The following is an 18,804-nucleotide window of genomic DNA, read 5'->3' as shown; positions in this document are numbered from 1 at the left end:
TGGCAGTGAAGTGTAGGTAGGAATAAAAAAAAAAAAAAAAGAGCAGGGAAACACCGAGAAGTGAGAAAAAGAAGCTGGAAACATTATTTGGCGTAAATAAATAAACTTATCTAACCTTGCTCTTACGATTGGTTAGTCCGGTTGTTTCCAAAGATTTTCTTCTCTTTTTCTTGGGTATATATTATTAAGTTTCGTCAATACATTTAGAATGGAGGGTTCTTTGAGTGAAGATTCATCCGTGCAGTCATCCAAGGAGCTCAAGACTTCTGAGAATGATGGCCCTGAAGCAAAAGGTAACAGTAATGTCGAGAATTTGGAAGTTTCGGGAAATAATTCCTCGACCTCATTAAACTTACCTGTCAATGATCAATCTGAGTCGATGGGAATTGAAAAGACTACTTCAGAGGCTGTAATTTCAACAAATCCAAGCGAGCAAGAAGAATTTGATGGTTTGTCTGATTCTTCTACTGATAGTAAGAAGGAAAGTGGACTAATTGATAACACTAGCGAAGAATCTGAAAGTCCTCAAAATTTGGATGTTGCAGCCGTTGAAGAAGAGAAGAAGAGTAGTAGTGAAAAATGTGATAGCAAGACAGATGATATTCACAAGGACGTTGTTCCAACCAATAATGACAACATATCAATTGAAGATATTTCTAATCAGAAGGGTGACAAAAATGCCTTTAATGATCCTGAGAATACATTGGTCAGTCCACAGAATTCTAATACAACTTTAGATGTTGGAACAGCGAATAAAATTGTTTCGTCGGGTATTTCTAAAGCTACCTCAGTCGGCATTCCCACAGATGAACAATCTGATGATCTTCCGGCTATGGCACCTTTCTATAGGCTAGATAATGGAGATTTCAATCCTTACCCCCTTCTATTGTTCGAAACATGTCTGCCAGGTTCAATGAATTTCAAAATCTGAAATCGTCAAACCAAATTTATGAAGTGAAATTAGAGCAGTTAGCCCATTCGGCACGTTCAAAGGTTGAATCATTGACTGCAAAAATACACGAAAGTGAAGACAAAATTCGACTCTTACAGCAAAAGTTTTTAACGACTAAGGATGAAAGGGATTCTGAAAGAAAAAACCTCACTGTGGAGCAGAATAAAGCTCGGGGTTTTAAGGAGACGATTGCAAACTTGAAGGAACAAATACAACATTATTCTGAATTCAAGCAGGGAACAAATCAGATGTTATTGGACAAGCAAGAACGAATTTCAGAATTGACCAAGGAGCTTGAAACGCAAGTTCAGGTGGAAAAGAAGCTTAGGACGAAAATCAACGTCATGGAAAATGCAAACGATCATCATGAGTCACGGCTCACGCAAGAGAAGTTTGATAGAGCTAAGCTTCAAAGGGAATTGGATCTTTCTCAACAGTCCGTTAAATGGTATGAGGATGAATTAGATAAAAGGTCGCATGAATTGCAATCAGTGAGAACAACTACGAGAGCTGAAATAACCGGATTACGAACTAGAGTTGATAACGCTGAACAAAATTGCACCGTAGCTACTGCTGGAAAAACGCAGTTAGAAACTGCTTTACAGGCTTTGCAGTCTAAATATGATGAACACACTCTTAAAATCAAAGAGCTCTCTGATCAGAACGCACAGCAAGATCGTTTATATAAGGAAGAGTTGGCCAAGAAAGAAAAGCTTTTAACTATTCTCCAGGAGTCTAATGATGAAAGGGTAAGCGTATCGAATCGATGCAGAAAGCTTATGATGAAACTCTCCGCAAAATTGATGAAGATGAGACTTCATATAAGGCGAAATTTGAGAGTTTCAAGGATGACCTTGCTCAAAGAGAGACAAGAATTAAAGATCTTGAAGATACAATCAATGATATGAGTACAACGAACATTGAAAGTACTGTAAATAATGGAAATATTTTGGAAGCGATGTCGGAGGATGGTTCAGTTGATGAAGCAAAAGTTTCTTCGAAAGCTGCGAATACAACTCTTTCCACGTCTGCAAGAATGGTTTTGAAGGGCTCTGAATATTCATTAACGGATATTCTTGCTCAAGTTAGTAAGTTAAGAAGAAATCTTGTGCGCGAAAGGAGAGCGAAGGAGAAGGCAGAGAAAGAACTTTCTTTAATTTTCAAGGAGTTAGATCGTCGGTTGCCATTATTGAAATCATATAAGGAGAAGTGTACAACTTTGGAAATGAAACAAGGGCAGTTCGAAGTTATTTTGGATAATTTATCAAAGGAGAAGTCGATGCTTCGGACCCAACTTACGATTTCTAGCAAAAAGGCTGACGAATTGCAGCTTCAGGTTAGGCAATTATCACAGTTTAAAGTTGATTTGCAAAGACAGCTTGCTGTTTTACTCGCTGAAGTTACCGTGAAAGATCATGGTGGCGCTTTAACAGGTGAAGATAAGGCATATATAACTAATTTGGTGGGTAACATACCCACTATTCAGGATTCCACGGACACAGGTAAGCTAATCACTGAGCGTCTTACGACATTTAGGGATATTGCGGAATTAATCACGAAGAATGAGCAGCTCCTAATTGCATCCCGAAATTTGGGGTCGGAATTGGAGGCAAAGGAGAAGTCTGGTTCCGCTGAATTACAGCAATCTGAAAATCAAGCTCTTATAAAGTCGAAGAAGGCAATATTGAAGTTGCAGGAACAGTTGCAAAATACAAAAACACAACTAGCGGCAGCTTCAAATAGCAGGGATATATTGCAAAAATTGATTGAAAGTAACGTACAAAATCCATTTCAAAAGGAGGATGAGAAAATCTTTAAGCAAAGATTTGAGAGTGCAACTGCCAAATTGTCTGATAAAGAGAATGAATATAATGCCCTCAAAAAGGAGTACAATACAAAAGTGTTTGAGCTAAACGCCAAGGTTCAGCAGTTGATGTCTCAAAATTCGGATGTTTCTTTAAAGCTTGCTAAGATGCAATCTTCTAATCAGTTGCTTCAGGAGAAGAATAATACATCATCCTACTTTTTGGCCTCTGCAAAAGCTGAGAATTCTCAATTGAAATCTGGTATGTCCTCCTTACAACGAAAGCAAACGGGGTTGGAAGAACGTGCAGGTAAGTTGACTAATGAATTGTTACAGGCTAAGAGTAATCAAGCCACTTTAGAGATTCAGCTAAGGACAATGAAGGCCGCAAAGTCAATGTGGCAAGTCACTAATGGAAAACTCCATAATGAGGTTGAGAAACTCACAGATGAAAAAGCAAAGGCCAATGCTTTGATTATAAAACTACAAACCCTTGACAGTGAAAGACAAGAGCAATATAAAAGCAGATTTCAGCGTCTCCAAGCTGATGTTGATAGATTGCAGAAGCATTTGGATACAGTTAGACAGAAATTGAGCTCAAGCGTGGAAGAAACGAAACGAATTCTACATTCTAAAAATGCCGATTCGAAGAGTTATCAGGAAAGAATTGATCAGTTGGTCTCTCAGGTGTCTGTTTTGAAGGAGACCTTGAATTCCAAGTCACAATCCGTAACGCTACTAAACAAAAATTATGAATCTTTGCAGGTGAAGTATAACGAAGTGACTGAAAGAAGAAAGGCTAATTTATCCTCCATTGAGGGTTCGGATACAACGGATCGCGATATGGTTGCGGCTTTGAGACAGGAATTGAATAATGCTCTTGAGGATTCTAAACTTGCTACACAGAATTCTGTGCAATATAAGCAAATTGCTGCTTCGTCTGAGAAAGAGCTTAACTCATTGAATGATTCCTTTAATAAATATAAGGTCTCGACAGAAGGACAACTTTCAGAAGCTCAAAAAAATATTAAAAGTCTAACCTCGCAAGTGACGAAACTGCAGGAAGAAAATGTTCAAATTCAGGGACACTTAGATGAGGTGACTCAAGAGTATGCTGAGCAGAAGCAAAAAAGCGAAGAGAAAATTCGGGAGTTAGGAAAGATCATCGAATCATTTGATGGTATAAAGAATGATTATGATTCCAGATTGAAATCAGCTAAAGAAGAAATTGCAGAAAAGGAAGAGAATCTTAAAGATGCTGCTAACCAGGCAACTCGGAGCAGTACGACAATTCATAAATTGTCTGAAGAAAAGGATGATCTTTCAAAAAAGATGGATGCATTGCAAAGCCGACTTTCTCAGCTTCAAACTAGCTTGCAGAAGGCTGAAATGTCATTGAAATCAACCAATGTTTTGTTTGGTAAAGAAAAGAGTGACTTAGAAGAGCAGCTTAAGCAAGACCAAATTAGAATCACTGAACTTGATGCTCAGAATCGGACATTGATGAATCAGTTAGAGAGCAAGTCTTCCGAGGATATTCATGCAATAGATGAATCGAGTGACATGAAAGGTTTAATTGGGTATCTGCATAGAGAAAATGATTCCTTGTCACAACAATTGCAATATTTGAAGGCTGAAGAAAAGCGTTTGAGAGCAAGCGTAAACTCAAAAGATTCGGAGCTTAGCAATTTAAAGACACAATTAGTTGAGGCTAAGGAGAAAGAGTCTGTAGCCGATAAATATACAACCCTCCTTGAAAGTATGAAAAAGGAGTCACACGAGCTACAGGTCTTTAAAGATAATAACATATCTCTTCGAACCCAACTCGAAAGCTTCATTACAAAAGCAAAAGATCTTGAGTCTAAACTTGTTACTGCGTCATCCAGGTCTCAAGCTCTTGAAAAGGAATTAGCAGGATTGAAATCAAATTTGGTTTCCAAGAGTGCTGAATTGGAAAAGGCACAAATGCAACTAAAAGATTTATCCGTGAAGTTCAATACTACCTCCGGTTCTGTGAGCACTAAGGCGAAAGAGATTGAGCTGCTTAATAAGCAGAAGAATGAATTGCTACAAAAGGTGACGGAGCTTCAAAGCACAAAATCTGGTAAGGATAAAGAGCAATTAAGGTTGTATCAAGTGGAAATTGCAAGATTGAACAAGGAGATTGGTGAACTTAATTCAAATCTGACCTTGGTGAAGCAAGAGTTAGCTAAGAAGGTTGAAGAAACCAAGAAGCAAGCACGCTTAGCAAAATTCGCTGCTGAACCAAAAAATAGCATATCAACGGCCAACAATGTGAGAGAAGAATTCAAGAGAAAAGTTTATGCAAAAGAATTGGATAGTTTCAAAAAGAAGCTTGAACAAGAGAAAGATGACTATAGGAAGAAAATTGAGGCTGAAAGAGATGCGTTTAAGAAGCAAGTTGAAACTGAAAGCAAACAGCATCTACTTGAGGAAATGGATGCATACAAAAAGCGTGTTCGTGCCCCAACTAACGCAAGGATTAGTGAGGTCATCGAGCAAAGATGGAAGGCTCGTTCAGCGCAACTAGATGCACAGTATGAAGCCAAAGTAAAGGAATTAGAGGAAAAGAGTAGGCAACAGATGTCATCTGAAAATTCTGGATTCTCGGATATTGATAGAAGCAGGATTAAGGAAGAACTGGAAAAAGAAAAGGCAGAAGTGCGTAAAGAGGTCACTGCTTCTGTGAAAAGGGAAACACAATTCAGAGAGAATATTTTAAAGCGGCAGCTCGAAAATTTGAAGCACAAGTTGGAAAAAATTGAAACTAAGGACAACATCAATGAAACTCATACTGATAGTATTGTTATGTCCGCCTCGTCTGTAACAGGATCTTCTGCTCCGGGATCGTCTATTTCCTTTTTATCTGGACACCGTGATACTGGATCAAGTGGTTCATTTAATAAAAGTTCGGATTCGAAAGTCCCTGTTTCTGTCACGCCAGACCCACGAGCTGTTACCCTTCCTACAAAACCAGCAAAAAGAAAGTCTGATGATGATGCCTCTAACGTGGAAAAGCGCCCAAAGACAGATTAGATATGTGTCAAGCACGATGTTTCGTTTGATGAGCTATATTTTGGTTATTTTCTTTTAGTATACCTTAAATTGCAAGATTTGTTTATTATATTTTCCATTGGCTCTTTCAGCAGCAAAAATTATGCGAAGTGTTGATTCTTATTTGTGATACATAGGTAGTCGTTATTTCAAATATAATAAAGAATTTGCACTCGAACAACTGAATGTAATCTTTCTGTGTATACCTTGAAGCAAAACTATACTGCCATCAAGACATATTTTAGAACAAGCGGGATCATACACTGAATCAGATACCGCTAATTCCACAGATTGGCCATCATTTATACGAATATATTTTACAAGTGGGTCCTCGATGTGTTTTCCATTATTATAAGCCTTATCCATTAGTTTCATCGTCGTTGAGGCCTTCGTATGCCTAAAATATAATAAGTGAAGTTCGGACTTCGAAGGATCCGACTTTGGTGAGATGAGGAAGGATGCTTCAAACTTTGGCATTGCTGACATGATGAAATATGAAAAGGGCTGGTTGTCTTCAATAACTTGTCTTTCACCATTCTTCCTAAGTAACGTAATCGATCCCAAAAAGGCAGGATTCTTCTGTAAAATTGATTCAGCCGCCTTTTTGAATCGTTCATTACCGTACTTCGCTCGCATTGTTAGAGATGCGGATTCGGCCACCAAGCTTGCATGCAAGCCCCATGACCCCACAACAAAAAAAAGCATTTGATTGACTTTACGAGTCAGTTGTTGTTTTTCATTAATCAAAAACCCAGGGGGATCAAATTTCGCTTCATAAAGGGGAAAATATGACAATTTCCCAATAAATAGCGCTCTGACTGCATCAAAAACAGATCCCAGACCTATAGAATTAGCGAATGCGTTTCCTGTACCTTGAATCATCATCAAAACAGCCACGTCCATTCCGTTCGACATAGCATTAATCAATTCATTTAAAGATGTGTCGCCAGAGATCATAATTATCAAATATGACTTTGATATCTCTAATTTGGCTGCATTATCAGATATTGTGTGAGAAGTGGTTGTTCTTATATAGCGGTGCCGAATATTTAGAAGCAAAAATAAGGGCTTCAAAATACCTTCATAAACGTTCTTCCTTTTCTGTTTCTCACCTGAAAAAACTGAATCAAATACAATCACTGTCCTTTCAGTCAAATGATTTGGAAGGCTATCAATTGGCACTAACGCATCTTCGTGATTATGATTATCTGACGAAGCAATCTGCTCCATGCGGTACGAAATCTCATCTTCCTCTATCCGCACAATACCAGCATGTGAAAAAGATAAAATTAGTCCACCCATATGCAAAAATGAGCCCAGATCAGCCCTGGCTAATGCGTGTATTTCAAGCAAGTGTTGTCACCTAATTTATAACGAAGTTATTATTAATTCAGATTGAATTGTGTAAGGGTGTGTAATGTAATCGTTGTCTTGCAACGTTAGTTACATGATTTTGTCCCAGACTTCAGTACACGATGAGCTATTAATCGTTTTTGCAGTCAGGCAAAATCGATCAAGTTTTGCCGCAATCGACTTTTTTCATAATTATCGCAATTGGAAGTAGTGAGAATAATTGCTTCCTATCGTGGAAAAAATGTACGCTCAAAGCTGTCTTTATTGATTTGTACTAATATTGTCTCGTTCGTTGGTTACAGGCTGTTTGATTAAAAAAAATTACACCAATGGAAGTTCGGCTAAAATATTTTTAAACGATCTGAAAATTACGGCTGATATCATAAAATATCAGGACTTCGTTTCGGTCAAAGCATGGTAGCATATCTGAAGTACTTCAGGTATGGTCAGGAAACATATTATTTGCGCTTGCATTCCTCTTTGTTTTCGTCCCTGCTCCCACAAAAAATATTTTGTAGGCAATATACATTAACACACTGAAGATCAAAAAGGTAGTCAGAGGTATTTATCGTGCGGATAAAATAGATTGTTTGATGGATTTTCTTCACCACTCTCCCTAACATAGAGAAAAGAAATAGAGGAGCCAATGGCATGACTCCAATAGCAAATAGCTTTTCAAATTTCTTTGTTTGATTCCTCATCGTGACCCAATAGAGGTGAACAATAGGCTTCGTATTTATTACATTCGCTTGCAACAAAATTTTCCTCTTTTTTGAAATAAGGACGCGTTATTGAAGAAAAGTTTGATTTCTTGTTTTAGCCCTTCAATATTAGAATTTGTGAAGGCAGTGCATAAACGCAACGTACTAAAATAAAAAAGCTTAAATCTAGTGCGATCAAGAAATGATTCCGAAATGACTGCGAATAAACAACTCGAGAAAAAAAAAGCTATCAGAAATTCTATGAAAAAGTATTTTGCGCCACAATGCAGCTTCGAAAAGTGGATGATGGCTCCCTGGACCTTATTGTAGAATACAATATATACCCTTACTCTTAAGAACGTCAATATATAATTCTAAATGCTTAGCGGATTTACATTTCAGGGAATAGATATATATCGTATGGATGTATAAACCCTACCATGATTTGGTTCCTTTTCCAGCGGAAATTTTCTACCTCAGGTATTTTCAAAAAACCTAAATTTGATTGTTCTTTTTACTAATATAACTTTTTCAGTCGAACAAAATTATTCAACTGCCTCGCATTATGTTTGTTAAAAAAATCTAAAGATTCAACGGATATTTCATTTAAAAAGGTAAGTACTTTGTTTTCAACCTTGTGCTCCTTCCCCTCTCAGTTTTGTGCTTTTCTCTCTTTCGCCCTTTTCTTCTGCCCTTTTGATCTGCTATTACTGGTTCTTAGAAAATTGAAAGATCAATTATTATTCTGTTAAAATGGAGTCACTTGCAAGAAAATCCATGAGTGTTTGTCCCTTTGTCAGGGCAAACTCAGCTGCTTCCCTCCGCTCAATGGCTCAGAATTCCTGTCTATTAAAGATGGCCAAGCATTGCCCGGTGATGGGTCCAGCTTTGAAGGCTGAGCAAAGGCTTGAGTACTCAACAAGTACGAAGCCCGCTCAGGCAAGAGCTGCTCAAGCTGCCATTCATGCCGAGCCAGTAGAAAATGTTGCTCAACTTGAAGGTTTTAAAACTAATGAAAAGCCATTTGATTATGAAGCTGCAGTTTCAGAACAGCTTGAAGCTAAGAGAAAAGATCATTCTTATCGTTACTTTAATAACATTAATCGGTTAGCGAAAGAGTTCCCTAAGGCTCATAGGGAACGTGAAGATGATAAAGTTATGGTTTGGTGTTCTAATGATTATTTAGGAATGAGTAAGAACAAGGAGGTGTACGAAACCATGGTTAAGACGATGCAAAAGTATGGTGTTGGCTCTGGTGGTACGAGGAATATTGCAGGTCACAATAGACATGCAATTCAATTAGAGGCCGAATTAGCTGCTTTGCACAAAAAAGATGGTGCGCTGGTTTTTTCTTCATGTTTTGTGACTAATGATGCCGTATTGTCTTTGTTTGGAAAAAAGTTCCCAAATGGTGTCATATTCTCCGATCAGTTAAATCATGCATCGATGATCACCGGAATTAAGAATTCCAGGGCCAAGAAGCATATATTCAGACACAATGATATGAAACATTTGGAGGAGCTCCTTTCCATGTATCCGAAGTCAACACCTAAGCTCATTGCATTTGAGTCGGTCTACTCAATGTGTGGTTCTGTTTCTCCTATTTCCGATATATGTGATCTAGCTGAAAAATATGGCGCAATTACATTTTTAGATGAAGTTCATGCGGTCGGTATGTACGGTCCTCATGGTGCAGGTGTTGCTGAACACATGGACTTTGATGCTCATTTGAAGGCTGGTATGAACCATCCTGCTCGTAGAACAGTGATGGATAGAGTGGATCTTATAACAGGTACCTTAGGTAAATCGTTTGGTGTTGTTGGAGGTTATGTTGCCGGATCAACGCAGATGATTGATTGGATTAGGTCATTTGCTCCTGGCTTTATTTTCACCACGTCATTACCACCAGCAGTTATGTCTGGTCTTGCCACTTCTGTTAGAATTGTTCGTAGGAACCTTGAGGATCGAGTTAATCAACAGAAGAATGTTCGTTACATTAAAGCACAATTTGCAAACTTGGGTATTCCAGTTATTCCAAACCCATCGCATATTATTCCACTTTTGATTGGCAATCCAACGGATTGTAAGAAAGCTTCTGACATTCTGCTTAATCAGTATAAGATATATGTTCAAGCTATTAACTTTCCAAGTGTCCCAAGGGGTACAGAACGTCTTAGAATTACACCTTCCCCTCATCATGGAAAGGTTATTAGTGACCAATTGATTGAGGCCATAGATGAGATTTGGAATACCCTGGGTTTGAAGAGAATTTCTGATTGGGCATCTTTTGGTGGTAATTGTGGTATCGGTAGCTCCAAACATGACTCTGATGAGCCTTTGTGGACCGATGATGAGTTGAAGTTAACTAATAACGATTTAAACCGTAATGTTTACGATCCAGTTATTAAACCGTTGGAAGTTTCATCTGGTATTAAGTTGTGATTTGCAAATCTTTTGCTTATTACTAAGGCGGTCTGATTATTTAAGATAATTTATTTTATTTGTTTGTTCTTTTTCTTTTTTTCACTGAGGATGAGAAGAATTAAGGGTGACTTCGGTTACGTTTTGCTTCTTTCTTACTTTGTTTGTTTGGTTCTACGCAACTAACCGCATTTCTTGACACATACTCTATGCCTTGTACACAGTACATGTCTGTTTGCTCCACCAATTTTATTTTCCCATGTTTCTAATTTATTTTTCCGGCCACTGACTTACCAGATGTTATAAGCGTAATATATCTGTCAGAGTATATAAATCCCGTGTGACATTTGTATCTGCTTAATTGCTCACATATCTCTGAGCCGTAGCACTACCGAGCACGCAGATGCCCAAGGTTATGAACGAGATTGGCCATATAGTTCGGATATGGAAAAGACTTCTGTTGCATATAATGACCCCTATAACAAAACAGGGTCCTTACGAACACGTTTGTAATCCAGCGAGAACCCGAAGGTTACTCTTGGTTTCAGCTGAAGGTTCACTTCAAGATGGATTTCCTTATATGAATATGTATTGCAAATTACACAATAACGTCGTCGTCCCTTCTAAGAGACACATAGTATATAAGGAAAAAGTAGTACATACATATAAGAGATATTTTTCCGCAGAAGTGGAATAGGTCATTCATTCTCAGCCGAAAGTAGATTAGGGAGAAATTTATTTCACAGGAAAAATTTCCCCGCGAATTATTTCTCATATCTGTCTGAACATTAATTTGATTCACAAATTATAAATAAGATACCAGTTGAACCTTTATGCGTTATTAACATATAAAACATTATTATAACTCATAGGTTCCGACAATATCACCTTTTCTCCATCTTGAAGTACTGCATTTGGTTATATCTCGATTTTATACTTATAAATACATTATGTATCCAGTCCCGAACAAAGCATCGACAACAAAAAAATGCCCTCACTCAGATTTGAACTGAGGATCCCCACATTACTAGTGTGATGCCTTACCAACTTGGCCATAAGGGCTAATGTTATCTTGTAACATGGTCGGACGGAAGGTAACAAAATATTATTTTCAATAACCTGAAGTATAAGGATTCTTTAGATGATTACCAAATCCGTCTAAAGATATATAATAGATTAATAAGATTGTTATCTGATACTTCTCGTATCCTTTCATATCTCTTATCTCATAGCTCTCTATGAATGTCGGAACCTATGAGTTATAATAATGTTTCATATGTTAATAACGCATAAAGGTTCAACTGGTATTTGATTTATAATATGTGAATCAAATTAATGTTCAGACAGATATAAGAAATAATTCGCGGGGAAATTTTTCCTGTGAAATAAATTTCTCCCTAATCTACTTTCGGCTGAGAATGAATGACCTTGTCGGAGTTAAGAGAGACCTTATGAGTTACTCCCGGGCTTTAGCTATCAAACTCCTTCTTTAATAGAACTAATAAGAACCTAGCAGTCGGGGAGATTCAGACAATTGTAAGGTCGGTTACCTAAGTGGGTGGATATAAATGTACCAAGTGGTCTGTGTGATAATGTTAATGCCTTCAACGTTCTAACAATTGTGTATATGTCACCATAGAAGAAAATGAATTTACCTCCTTTATTCTGTCACCATCAAGTGAAGTCGAACTAGTTGTATTGCAAAATAGGCTATTGTCAAAAAAATAGAAGGATAGGACAATTTCTATTGTCTATGTTGTCATATAAGAAGAAAAATGACAACTATATAAAGATGAGATATCCTCTTTAGTCTTATGTACAAGTTATATACTACAATAATATCGAAATACTATACTAATCTGGTAACATTAAGTTTAACAACTATCTGTCAAAACAATGAACCTCTCAAACAAAGGGGTTCAAGTAAGGAAAGATGGTATTGTTGTATCATCTTATTAATACGAGAACTGCATCTATATAAAGTGAAGATATTCCCTCTTGTATATCATTATACGTACTCTTTATTATATACTACAATAAATATCGAAATACTATATAAATCTGGTAACACTAACTTTAACACTATCGGGTCTCATCCCTTCGTAGAAGAAACAAGTTATATAAAAAAAAACAAGATAAAGTAAAATAAAAAGGAAAATAAAGTGAGGTAATCCTACATAATATAAAAAACGTTCAATTCTCAGGAACATAATTATGATTACGCATTTATCCAGGATTAACTCCAATATAAATTATTCTAAATCATTACTATCCAAAAAAAGTTAAGATTTCGAAACAAATAAATCTAATGAAATATAATAATAATTCCTTAATATTAACAAAAATATACTTTCATGGTCGACAAATACATAAGAAAAAGTATATGTCAATAATTTACCAAATAAGAAATAAAATATACAATATCCTTACGTGTAAATGGATGCGTCGACAGTCGCGTCTACATAAAACTGTCCTGCTTGTTAATGTCAAGAAAACCTTGCTCGTAAGGATTAAAGAAATTTAACCATGTGCATTTTCCCTTTTCATTAAGTTACGATATATATTGAGCAAAAGTTTAACGAGTTTCGAAGGAGATTATGCACAAATTTGTTACAAAAATGTTTAATCCTAAATCATAGTTTGAACGCTTCGACAAGATTCTCACTTGATGAGAATTTTATAAGTAAACAAAATATATGTACCCTTTTCAATGTTGAGCAATTATTTAAAAGCGTGCATTTAATTTCAAAGCAACTTCTATTCCAACTATCTCAATTCACTGATATCAATAGCAAATGCCTTGGTCTACGTAAACAATAACTACCTTTGAGACATTTTATTATTTTGTGTTTAAAACTGTCCTTATTTCTCCCCCATATATTTAATAAATAACCCAAAGTTTAAACTTTTTTTTCTTATGTCATTCATCTGTTACAATCATAGACATAAAATAAAGACATAAAGCAAAGAGACACTGTTTGTGGTAGCACAACGGCACAGGCTGCTTTTACATCCAGATTTTTTTTTTTCATATTCTTCATTATATAAACTTCTTCAAAAAAGCAACATTTAATGGCATTTATTTGTCAAAACTTAGTTGGCTTATTTCTTGGATTGCATAACTTAAACAGTCCTCTGGTTATAAGGTAAATCCCGCATTAATAATTACAGATTTATTTATTATGCTTTTTAGGAAAATGTAAAGTCACTCAATGTCAAACGTCTATTAATAGTACTATAAATCACAACAATTATTTGGTTAAATTTTTAGATAAACCCGATTTATTTTATTTTTTTAAAAAGTAAGGACCATCTCGTTTTTATTTTTCGTATGATGATTGAATAATAAAATATTGATAAGAGAAAATCCCTGATCCCATCACATCTGCATTGGGAAAAGAAAATTTTTTTTCCAAGAAATATCTTTTGAAAATTTTCAGATTGGCTTTTTCTTGCGTTCTTCACAAATTTATCTTTTATAAAGTTTGACACAAGTTGATTTGAAGAGTCACTGGGTATAACTGAATAAACAACAATGTCCCTTCAGATCTCATCAAAAGAGGCGGAGGTGCTCTTAAAGCAAAAAAACGTGCTCAATGAATATGTTTTGGAAAAATACAAGCTAGCGGGTCGAATCTCACAGACTTGTGTGAAGTACTTGGTCTCCCTAATCAATAATTCATATCATTTGCAAAAGTTGAAGCCTTATACAGCAGCTGAACTTTGTATTTTGGGTGACAGTTATATGAAGTCGGCATTAAATGACGCTTATGATCTTAATGTCAAAGAGAAAGGCATTGCTCAACCGGTGACCATTGATGTTAATGATGTGTTGGAAGGATATTCACCGGAAGTGGATGACACAAAAAATATTACGTTCCATCCAGGGGATGTTGTGACCATTAACGTTGGATGTCAAATTGATGGATATACCTCTCGTTTGGCACATACTATCGTAATATATCCACCAGGACTATTTCATGAGAGCACTGCAAGCTTGCAACCAACTGGACCATTACTTGGAGATTCAGCTGATGCAATTTGTGCAACACACATTGCTACGGAAACAATTATTGCATTGTTAGGATGTTCATTAACACCAGAGAAGTTGCCTAAGACAATATTAGCCAATGGACATGGAAATGTCACAGGTTCTCTAATTAGGGAAATTACGGATTCTATTGCTGGATCATTTCATTGCATTGTTGTTCCTGGATCAAAAGTTCGTAGAATAAGGCGGTTTTTGGCTGGTCAGGCCGAAGGTATCGTTGCTGAGAGAGATTTTAAAGGTGTTGTCTGGTCTGAGGCTGACCAAGAGCAAGAACTAATAAGAAGATCTGCTGAATTTGTAGGGGACAAGAGCAGGCAAGTTCTTCTTTTTGATAAGGACAGAAAATCAAAGAGTAATGAAAATCGTGCCGGAACTGTGCCCTCAGATGAATTTACCATATCTCCAGGTGAAGTTTACACAATCGATATAAGAATGGCTCCCGTCAATGCTATGGAAGAGCCTGGAATTGTCACTTTAGAAGTGTTGGATGAATACTCGGGGAAAAATAATGTGGAAGGTGAGTTACATCCAAAACCATCAATTTTCTTGAGAGACGTCGCAATTACGTATCAGCTTAAGCTTAAAAGTGCGCGCCGCCTTTTATCAAGAGTGGATAAATTGCAACCGGTTTATCCTTTTAAACTTTCAGAAGTTTCAGCGCACTTTCCTCTTAATCTTTCAGATGTACATAGCTTTGGTGCTCAAATATCAAATATTCACGACGATATGAAGCCTGATAGATTGGGTTTGGCAGAGATGATAAATCAAAGATTAGTTGTTCCAAAGCCTATTTGGGCAGTGAGATTCATACCATTAAAGCAGGTTTTAAAGGGTACATCATCTACAGGTGCACGCGGCTATGATGCAGAAAATCCTACCCTCCCTGGTATGGAGCTTCCACTACCAAAACTTGGCATTTCGGCATTACAGTTAAAGTCTTCTTTGAAATACGCCAAGAAGCTTCCAGCTGCAAGAGAACTTAACACAATTGTTATTGACGAAACAAACAAAGAAATTCTTAGGTTGAGCGGTGGAATCGATGCTTGTAAGCCAAGCTGGGTTCATTCGAATTATCAGTTAACAGGTCTGTTGGCTCAATGTGTATCGGAGTTGAATAAATTATCACAAGATCCCCGTTTCGGTCTCAAAATTAAAGTTTGTGAACCGTTACCTTTTACTAATTAGCATCAGACTGGCTAGTCAAGTCAATTTTTATACTTAAATGCTAAAACATCAAAATTATATAATAATAGAGCTCTTTTGTCGATATAAAGCATAAATCAGTGCACGTGGATTGGTGTGCTGCATTATTGATTAAACTTTTTAGTGTATCTGCCTACCGTGATCTAGATGTAAAAAGTTCACATTATATGAAATTACGGCACCCATTTATTATGCCTTATTTGTTCAACTTGAATACATACCCCGAGCTTGGCAGAATCTTTAAAATTATGAATGGAGATTCGACCGCTACGAAAAAAAAATATGTACCTACCCACCTCAATAGGTTTGTACCGATAAAATTTCAAACGGTGGAGAAGTGAATGCCCTTTTTTTTCTTTCTCTTCATTTCGAATCTTATTTATATCTTGAAGTTGCGCTTGTTTTCTATCTTGACTGCGATTCTAAGCTAAAATCATAAACGTATTTTTATAATCGTATGGATTAAGAATTACTGTCATTAATCATTATTTGAAGAAAAGTAAGTATTAAATTTATTTCCATGTTAACGTTCTTGTTTCATAAACCTCACAATCATCAGTTCAAAAAAAATATATAATCCCTCTTTCAGTTAAGTATCAAACATATCAACTATGAATGTTCTTTTTACCATAAATATATAGCACACATACCTTATTCATCCGTGTTATATTGATAACTGTATATTTTGAAATGTCGAAGTCTACGCTTTCCCTTGCATTTGATAACTTTATTTCAGGAATATCATATACTCCACGAGCATATATATATAATTGTGGAGATGTTTGCTTTGTTTGATCAACCTTTTATGTGTTGACTTTATTTCCCTATCATGCCAACAAGAATAAAAATGCAGGTGCACGCTACGATCCTACACAATGATATCAAATTTTGTTCCTTCGATGATGCATTGGAAGCCGATGGCTTTGAACACTGTTCGGTGGCTATTTTTGCAGCGCGATCTTGCTGTTATCCTTGAACGGGATATAAGCTTATGATTTCCAATATATATAGTTTCATTTTGAATTAGGGCAGACTTTTTAATTATTGGGTGCGGTGAATTTCGGAATGGAAGTTAGTTATATCTTCCTTTCGAATGCACACTTCGCCAGAAGAGATCCCTCTGCGACTACTGCGTTTTTTTTTTTTTTTTTTTTTTTGGGGGGGGGGGACGTCTGGAAGGACGGGGTACGAACATTCACTAGAGCAACCTTTTTTTTTGCTGTACCCACCCGCCTTTACAGGTGAAAGGGATACGGGGCAGACGTTCGTTCGCCTTTCTTTTTCCCTGTCCCCTCTCGAATTGTCATTTGTGTCTCCTCTATTATTATTTATTATTTTTTTCTCCCCCATATTTTTTGTGCTTGCAAAGAGGTTTGAGCTGAATTTCGGACATGCCTGTTCAGGTGCCGGGGCACATAACCATTTTTGGTTGCGATCAGTTGAATTTCGCTGTTCAATTTTTTTTTCTTCACCTCGTTATGCGAATCAAGGGAAAAATATAAGGCCTATTGGAACAGAGGGAGAAATGGCACATTTTGAATTTTTTTTCTGGTGATCGTGCTTCAATTTGTTTTGCCTGCATCCGTTGGCACATTCTGGAGTTTACTTTTGATATTTCCAGCATCTATTGTTCTATTTTATTTTTATTTCTATATATCTTTTTTTTTAGACACGCGTCTGAAAGGGCTTTTTTTGGGCAGCTATTCTTGCAATTGAGTGGTGAATGTTCCGATCGCATTTACTTTCGGTCCTTTCGAGAGAGAACTACTTTTTTATACTCATCTTTGGTCTTATTCTCTTCCCAGACTTCGAACATATAAAGCTTTTATTTGAACAGAGGAATTTTGAAAAAGCAGGAAACACTCTTCACGACAATTGGAACTTTACTAACATATTTATCTCTGTGCAGTTGATTAATTTTCGAATAAATAAAGATGGCTTTATCACGTGAAGATTCCGTTTATTTGGCCAAATTGGCCGAGCAGGCTGAGAGATATGAGGAGATGGTTGAGAATATGAAGACCGTTGCTTCTTCTGGTCAAGAGTTATCTGTTGAGGAAAGAAACCTTTTGTCAGTTGCATACAAGAATGTGATTGGTGCCAGAAGAGCTTCATGGAGAATTGTTTCTTCTATTGAGCAAAAGGAGGAGGCTAAAGGTAACGAACATCAGGTGAAGCTTATAAGGGATTACAGATCAAAAATTGAAACTGAATTGACTAATATTTGCGACGATATTTTGAATGTGTTAAAGGAGCATTTAATTCCAACCGCACAATCTGGGGAATCAAAGGTGTTTTACTATAAGATGAAGGGTGACTATCACAGATATCTGGCTGAGTTTGCGACCGGTGAGAAGAGGAAGGAGGCTGCTGATGCTTCATTGGAGGCTTACAAATGTGCTTCTGAGGTTGCAGTCACCGAATTACCACCAACGCATCCAATTAGATTGGGACTAGCCTTGAACTTTTCCGTCTTTTACTACGAGATCATGAACTCTCCTGATAGAGCTTGTCATTTGGCTAAGCAGGCATTTGATGATGCTATAGCAGAACTTGATACGTTGTCCGAGGAATCGTATAAGGATTCCACGTTGATTATGCAGCTCTTAAGAGATAACTTGACATTGTGGACTTCGGACATGTCAGAAGCTGGTCAGGATGAGTCTAATGGTGAAAAGACTGCTGAGAAAGCAGATGCAGCTCAGCAGCCAGTTGCCGAGGCTCAGAAGCCAGTTGCCGGTGATGCTCCAGCTGCTCCAGCCCAGCAGAATTAAATTAGGTTGATTGCATCGTGTTGCATCTAATCTAGTTACTGGTTTCTGTTTGCTTTCATATTTTCCTCTTTCTTCTTTTTCCATTTCTATTTTCCTTTTTTTTTTTTTTTAGTACTGGAGAATTAAAATATATCAAGAAATTTACGTAGATTGAATATTTGTAAGATGATGGATCTTTAGTCGTAATGACGGAAGGATGTCGGTGAGGTGATTTCATGTCGTCTTTTGATAAGTTTGTCGTAGAGAGCAGGTTCTCTGACAATATCAATTAAACCTGGTACATAATATAACTCGGTTGACGATCATATGTACCTGGAATGCATTTAGTTTAAACATTTTTGGTATTTTCAAAATGAGATGTATGTCAGGTTGGCACAATTATGGGGTGGTCCAGACCAGCTTTTTGTTGTCCTATTTCCTCCCTTTTTTTTTGTCAGGTAAAATTATTTGGTTCCCGAACCTCTCAAAAA

General features: G+C 36.8%; 5 protein-coding genes and 1 non-coding gene across 6 annotated transcripts; 4 read left to right on the top strand and 2 right to left on the bottom strand.

The window, feature by feature from the left end:
- Positions 1 to 208: 208 nt before the first annotated feature.
- Positions 209 to 5,813, top strand: BRETT_002315 (uncharacterized protein; the record flags this gene model as incomplete). Its single annotated transcript, XM_041280845.1, has 3 exons — positions 209 to 908; positions 965 to 1,701; positions 1,725 to 5,813. The coding sequence occupies 3 exons, from the start codon at positions 209 to 211 to the stop codon at positions 5,811 to 5,813; spliced, it is 5,526 nt and encodes a 1,841-aa protein (XP_041138636.1).
- A 162-nt stretch (positions 5,814 to 5,975) lies between these two features.
- Positions 5,976 to 7,133, bottom strand: BRETT_002314 (uncharacterized protein; the record flags this gene model as incomplete). The annotated part of the gene is made up of 1 exon (XM_041280844.1): positions 5,976 to 7,133. The coding sequence occupies one exon, from the start codon at positions 7,131 to 7,133 to the stop codon at positions 5,976 to 5,978; it is 1,158 nt and encodes a 385-aa protein (XP_041138635.1).
- Positions 7,134 to 8,638: 1,505 nt separating this feature from the next.
- Positions 8,639 to 10,327, top strand: HEM1 (mitochondrial 5-aminolevulinate synthase; the record flags this gene model as incomplete). Its single annotated transcript, XM_041280843.1, has 1 exon — positions 8,639 to 10,327. The coding sequence occupies one exon, from the start codon at positions 8,639 to 8,641 to the stop codon at positions 10,325 to 10,327; it is 1,689 nt and encodes a 562-aa protein (XP_041138634.1).
- A 968-nt stretch (positions 10,328 to 11,295) lies between these two features.
- On the bottom strand, positions 11,296 to 11,368 carry BRETT_002312. Its single transcript has one exon. It is a non-coding gene; the product is annotated as a tRNA-Thr (tRNA).
- A 2,473-nt stretch (positions 11,369 to 13,841) lies between these two features.
- BRETT_002311 (uncharacterized protein) lies at positions 13,842 to 15,542 on the top strand (the record flags this gene model as incomplete). The annotated part of the gene is made up of 1 exon (XM_041280842.1): positions 13,842 to 15,542. The coding sequence occupies one exon, from the start codon at positions 13,842 to 13,844 to the stop codon at positions 15,540 to 15,542; it is 1,701 nt and encodes a 566-aa protein (XP_041138633.1).
- A 1,952-nt stretch (positions 15,543 to 17,494) lies between these two features.
- BMH1 (14-3-3 protein) lies at positions 17,495 to 18,334 on the top strand (the record flags this gene model as incomplete). Its single annotated transcript, XM_041280841.1, has 1 exon — positions 17,495 to 18,334. One exon carries the CDS (start codon positions 17,495 to 17,497, stop codon positions 18,332 to 18,334), a length of 840 nt encoding a protein of 279 aa, XP_041138632.1.
- Positions 18,335 to 18,804: the final 470 nt, after the last annotated feature.

The sequence above is a fragment of the Brettanomyces bruxellensis genome, chromosome 9, assembly GCF_011074885.1.
Source record: "Brettanomyces bruxellensis chromosome 9, complete sequence".
NCBI classification, from domain to species: domain Eukaryota; kingdom Fungi; phylum Ascomycota; class Pichiomycetes; order Pichiales; family Pichiaceae; genus Brettanomyces; species Brettanomyces bruxellensis.
This window is presented reverse-complemented; position numbering and strand designations above follow the sequence as displayed.